The 5,384-nt window shown below is 50.5% G+C and overlaps 1 protein-coding gene across 2 annotated transcripts in view; it reads right to left on the bottom strand.

The window, feature by feature from the left end:
* The window catches only part of ALDH2 (aldehyde dehydrogenase 2 family member), a 47,375-nt gene extending 42,701 nt beyond the window's left edge, over nucleotides 1-4,674 (bottom strand). For both annotated transcript variants that reach the window (XM_019641618.1, XM_019641619.1), the window contains exon 1: nucleotides 4,463-4,674. In XM_019641618.1, the coding sequence (XP_019497163.1) occupies nucleotides 4,463-4,588 (126 nt within the window). In that variant the 5' untranslated portion in view covers nucleotides 4,589-4,674. The remainder of the gene's footprint in view (nucleotides 1-4,462) is intronic.
* Between the last annotated feature and the right edge of the window lie 710 nt (nucleotides 4,675-5,384).

The following is a 5,384-nucleotide window of genomic DNA, read 5'->3' as shown; positions in this document are numbered from 1 at the left end:
CACTCTCACCCCAAGGAGCATTTTCCTTCCAGAATATTTGTACATATCTCACATGGATCTATGTCTATCCACATTCATTGTAAAGTTTGTTTGGGGTAGTTTTAATTAGTTTCGTATCATTTCCCCCCTTGAAACATTGTTTCTGAGCTCCATTCATACTGCTCCAGCTAATTCGTTGTAACTGCATGCATACAATTAATTATTCCTTCCTGTAACTGTACTGTGTGTTGTTCCTCTGTTTCTCCATGGAGGGCAAGCTGGCTTAGTTCCTAGGTTTTTATTCATATAAACCAGTGGCAACTGGTGCTTGCCTGTGTGGACGGAAAAGAGGCCACACGTTAAACCTGACAAGCTCAGGAGACTGAAAATAACCACATAGGATGGCGTGAACATAAAAATTCCTAACTAAGGTGAGCCATGGTGGGAAGTCACATCCTTGGCCTATAGCTTCCTTGACAAAGGCCAATCTTTACCTTAAGTGAGCCTGTCTGTTGTCTTTTTGCATCTAAGATAACATGCCCTTGGAATGTCAGAGTATTCCGTTTTCTGGAGTACTCTGACACAACCCACTGCAGCAGAGCAGGAAACTACAGAATCCTTCATTGTTATCTTGTTCCCCAGATACCATCTCTGTGTGCTTGCTGTAAAATGCTATGAACTATCCTGTACCCACCAATGTAAAAGAATTGTGTCTCAATTTTACTTTTTATCCAATCCCAGAGATTTCCCTGCTTTGTGTTCTCCAACCCCCTTAATCTGCAACCAATGGGTTTCATGTAACCCTCCTCCTTTGATTCTAATGTATAAAACAAGTTGCCAACCAGCCATTTTCCAGAGCACATTCTCAATCTGTTGAGACTTTGCTTCCCGCAATTGTCACTAGTCAGTTCTTTGTCGACACCTGTGTATATTTCCAGTGAGTTTCTACCTCACAGACTTCTGTAATGCTTGAGTTTTTTTGTACTGAGGATGTATTATCGTTGCGATCAGAAAATTGTATATAAGGAGATCCTTTCTTAATTTCCTTTTTGTCAGGTCTCACTTTTAGTTCCTGAATGTTGTGATCAAGAGGCTAAGAATAATATGAACCCCAAATTTAATTCAACTTCACTACAACCTAGCACACACCTTCAAGAAACAAGTGACAACTACAACAGCCCCCACATCAAATAGAGTTATGTCACCATGATCTTGTAAGCTCAGTAGCATCACCATTATCCCAGCCGTTATTTCAGGCTCAGTAAATATGGAGGCACCCAGAGCCGTGAGCCAGGCGCCAGCTGAGGGCTGGCTGCACAAGGACGACCCACTTCATCCCCACAGCAACCCTAGGATGTGGACGAGGTTTTCACCCCATTCTACAGATGGGGAAACTGAGGTACAGAGTTAAATCATCACACCCCTCTTCCCTGCCTTATTTTTCTCCACAGTACTGCTCACCTTGCCCAGGTTATGCATTTTACCATTTGTTTGTCTGTCTCTGCCCTCCAGGACACAAGCTTCCCATGGGCAGGGATCTGGTCTGTTTTGTTCATTGGAACTGGGGGTGCTGAGGAAATGTCTGTTGAATGAATGAACCCACCCAATTTGATACTCGCATATGGCAGGCAGTCTAAGCGCAGAGCGCAAAATAGTATCTAACAATATTCGCATCTTCATTATTGTATCAACCAACATGGATTGGTGAAGTTGAAGGTGAAAGTGGTAGCCACACTCCACAGAGGGATTACTCTGTGGAAACCACTCCCTTGGGTTTTTCTCTGAGTTGTCTTTCCAGATGTTAATTAATTACTCTCTAAGTCAGGGAAGAAGAAAAGAATGAAAAATGAAAATCAGTTTCTTTGACAGAGGTGTGTCCCTGAAACTCACCAAGGATGACCAATATTGATCTTCAGGAAGGCAGGCCATCCATCATCAGCTCCCTCACAGGTCCCTGCTGGTGAGTGGGGTAGGACAGCGCTCCCTGGGTTACGGAGTTAACCTAACCAAGAGTTTAGCCTACCCTGCAGCCCCACCCAGGCCAAGTGGAGGCGAGCGAACCCCAGGAAGGTGGACCAAGCCACCCCACTCAAATTCTTCTGGGTTGAGAAATAGAGGTGGGAAGCAGCAGAACCACCCACTGCCTGTGCCTACCTGCCACCATCCAGGCGAGATTCAATAAGCGGAAGTGCAAACATCCTCCTCGCAAATCCCCTCAGCAAGAAAACCCAGCCGGCACGCACCCGCAGCAGCAGCCTCAAACCCTGTCCAAATAACTCCTTCAGGGAAGCTCCAGACTTCAGACTCCAAAACAGTTCACTGAACTCCAAGGAACCAGTAACCCCCAGGGAAATGTTCAGGTGTCCAAACTTCGTACACAGAGCCCCTGGTAAGAGGCTCAGAAGTGTAGGATTAGGCCTTGGAATTCTTGCCAGCAGGATGTGCAACAACGCGACACTGCTAACAGCCCAACGAGCTTTAAGAGGAGCCAGGTCCAGCGTGGCAGGAGGCTCGGAGGCTCTGCAGTCCCAGGGAAGAATAAATGAGACATGCAAGTATGAACTGAAAAAGATACTGCAGATCCATTGTTCAGTGAGACCGAGCTGCAGAGCATTAAGTATGTAAAAAAAAAAAAATTCTGGTGTACACCCACTCGCTCCCACATACACACACATTCACAAATGCAGAGAAAATGTCTGGAAGATCACACACGTACCTGCTAACACGTACCTTGGAGGAATGCAATAGGGCAGGTGGAAAATTTTACAGTACTCTGCATTGTTATACGGTGAGCACATGTTATTTTTATGATCTCAAAAAATCTGGTAAAGGAAAACAGCCTCATGGAGATTTCACTCTGCTCCCCCAACTGACATTCCAAGACTGAGTCTGGAGAACAGGACTGTGTGTGTGGTGTTTGGACCCCATGGCCTCAGCTCCATGGAAGCACAAAGGAGGAAGATCTGAATTAGATCCTGTGGCCACAGGGCTGGGGGTGCTGACATCTGTCCCTTGAGGATATTTCTCTGCTTGATCTTTTTGATGTTGAAGTCTGCCAAGCACAAACTCCTGGTGAAGCAGCCTACCGGGGGAGGAACAGTTGCTGCACTTGTGTTATACGAAGGATTTTTTTTCCCCTCTTTTGTTTTTATTATCTCAAAAATGACCAGTTGTAACATTCCTTCAAATCACACGGGTGTGCCTTTACCTATCACCTGTGTATAGATTTGTAGCCAAACTCTGGGCCAGACAAGCAGGTCCCCTGTTGAAAGTAGCCACCTGGAGGCCGGCTGTCCAGCACCCCAAGTCAGCAGTGACCCCTTTATTCCCACCCAGAGTTGCATCAATAGCACCAGGGAATGGTCTGGTTAGGGGCTTCCTCTTGGGAATCTAGATGTGAACCTCAACTTGGTCACTGGCTTCTGTCTTTAGACAATTCACTAAACCTCTGTAACTCAGTCTCTTCACGTGTAAAATGGAGATAATCACAGTGCAGACCTCAAGGAGGCCGTTGCAAGGATTAAACAGCAGGAACAGGTAAATGCTCTGAACGGTTCAAGGTGCCAAGGCTGTGCACAGGACTGAAAGCTGTTTCTGTCGGTGCCCCGGGGAGTAAGGCCCCTGCTGACAAAAGGCCATCACCCTCTAACACTCTTCCCACTTCCCAGAAGAAACTGAAGCTCGGAGAAGGGAAGCAACTACACTTGTTGCACAAACAAAATGAACTCTTTTGTAACCGATTTCCTTCTCTGAATTCCAGTACTTTACCCAAACCCAAAAGATCAAAAGAGAAAATATTACAACGTTTTGGCTGAACAAGAAATCGTCCCCTGCGAATCAGTGTGATCCAGGAAAGCCCCTCCTTAGTTTGGTCAAAGAAAGCCAGCTCCTTGGAAGGCGGGCACCATTAGGGGATCGGGCAGGAGGCGAAGGTCCGGCCTCCTTTCCCAGTTCCCAGCAGTGGAAGCACCTGGGAGCGCCCAGTGGCCTCGGCTTCTCCCTTAGCGAACTGGTGAACTTTAGCTCAAAAGAACCCCTCGGACAGGGGCATGAGTCGAAGAGCAAAAGATACGACCAAAGGAACGACTGAAAAGTTCCTGCAAAGAGGGGCTCCCAGAGACGTCCTTTGGGTGGATGATGGTGAAGGCGCTACGCTGATACAGGGGCAACTAAGAGGCCTGAAAGCCGAGGACGATCGGGGGTAGAATGGAACCCGCAAGAGTGGGCTCTGGAAAACGGGAGGCGGCGGTCGGACGAAAACCAATAAACGACCAAAGTCACAGCTGGATAATGGAACGCGGAGCCAGCCAAGGGACCAAAACGCTCTCAGGAAGGGAAGGGAAGGTGTGCGCCAAGACCAATCGCTGCAAATTCCTCGAGCCCCAAGTGGGTAAACTGAGGCCCGGGGCCTTCCCACCCAGCGGACTCCGTACCCTGGAGAAGACAAAGAGCAGGTGACACAGGGCCCGGCCGGCGGCCTCACCTTGTTGTAGAAGACCTCGGGCTGCTGGTTGGGGGCCGGCACAGCGTGGGTGGCGGCAGCAGACAGCAGGCGGCGGCCCAGGCGGGGCCCGAGTCCCGCGGCGGCGAGTGCTGTGGCGCGTAACATGCTGCGGTGGCACTCGGCGTGCGGGGCGGCGCGCGGACAGTGTGTGCGGGGCAGCGGACCGGAGAGGGATCACTGCGCCCGCGACCTCTCCCCGCCCCCTGGCGCGGCCGCCAATGGGCAGGCGCGGGGCGGAGCGCGGGGGGGAGGGGGTGCCCAGCCCCCTGCCCGGAGCGGAGCTGCCTCCAGGCTCCGGGCTGCCAGTGCCTGCCTCTGCCGAGACTAGCGGGTTTGGATCCGGACTAGAGGCCCGCTGCCCTCGGCTGATGCCCGCCACCCGTGCCCCTTTTGTGCCCCGCACTGGCCCCCGCGTAGCGAAACGACCCGACCTCGCGCATTCGGCGCGCATCGGTTGAATCTTTCATGTGTCCTGCCCTGAACCGGAGCGACCCTGGCCCTGACTTCCGGGGGGCTTACACTCCAGTAGGAGAGACTGATCTTTATAACCAAACACGAGATGATTTCAGATAGTGACAGGGCTGTGAATGAAATGAATAGGGTGAAGGCACGGTTGGGCCAGAGGGTTCGGGTTTTAGATCCCGTAGTCGGGCAGTGACACCTGAGACCTGAATTGTAAAGGTCTTAACAAAGATCTAAGGGAGTGCATTCCAGGGGGAGGGAACAGCAAGTGCAAGGGCCTCGAGATGAAACCACCCTGGCACGTGTTAGAGAAACGGAAAGAATGGGGCCCAGTGAATGTGGGGAGAGTGAACAAGGAGAGGTGAGACGGGCAGGGGCAGGGCAGGTGGGGCCTTTGAGACAGTGGTGAGTTTAGAATAGGATGGCTGGCTTAATTTGT

Source organism: Hipposideros armiger, unplaced genomic scaffold, assembly GCF_001890085.2.
Source record: "Hipposideros armiger isolate ML-2016 unplaced genomic scaffold, ASM189008v1 scaffold_62, whole genome shotgun sequence".
Taxonomy (NCBI): Eukaryota; Metazoa; Chordata; class Mammalia; order Chiroptera; family Hipposideridae; genus Hipposideros; species Hipposideros armiger.
The sequence above is the reverse complement of the archived record's forward strand: the minus strand, read 5'-3'. Positions and strand labels throughout refer to the sequence as shown.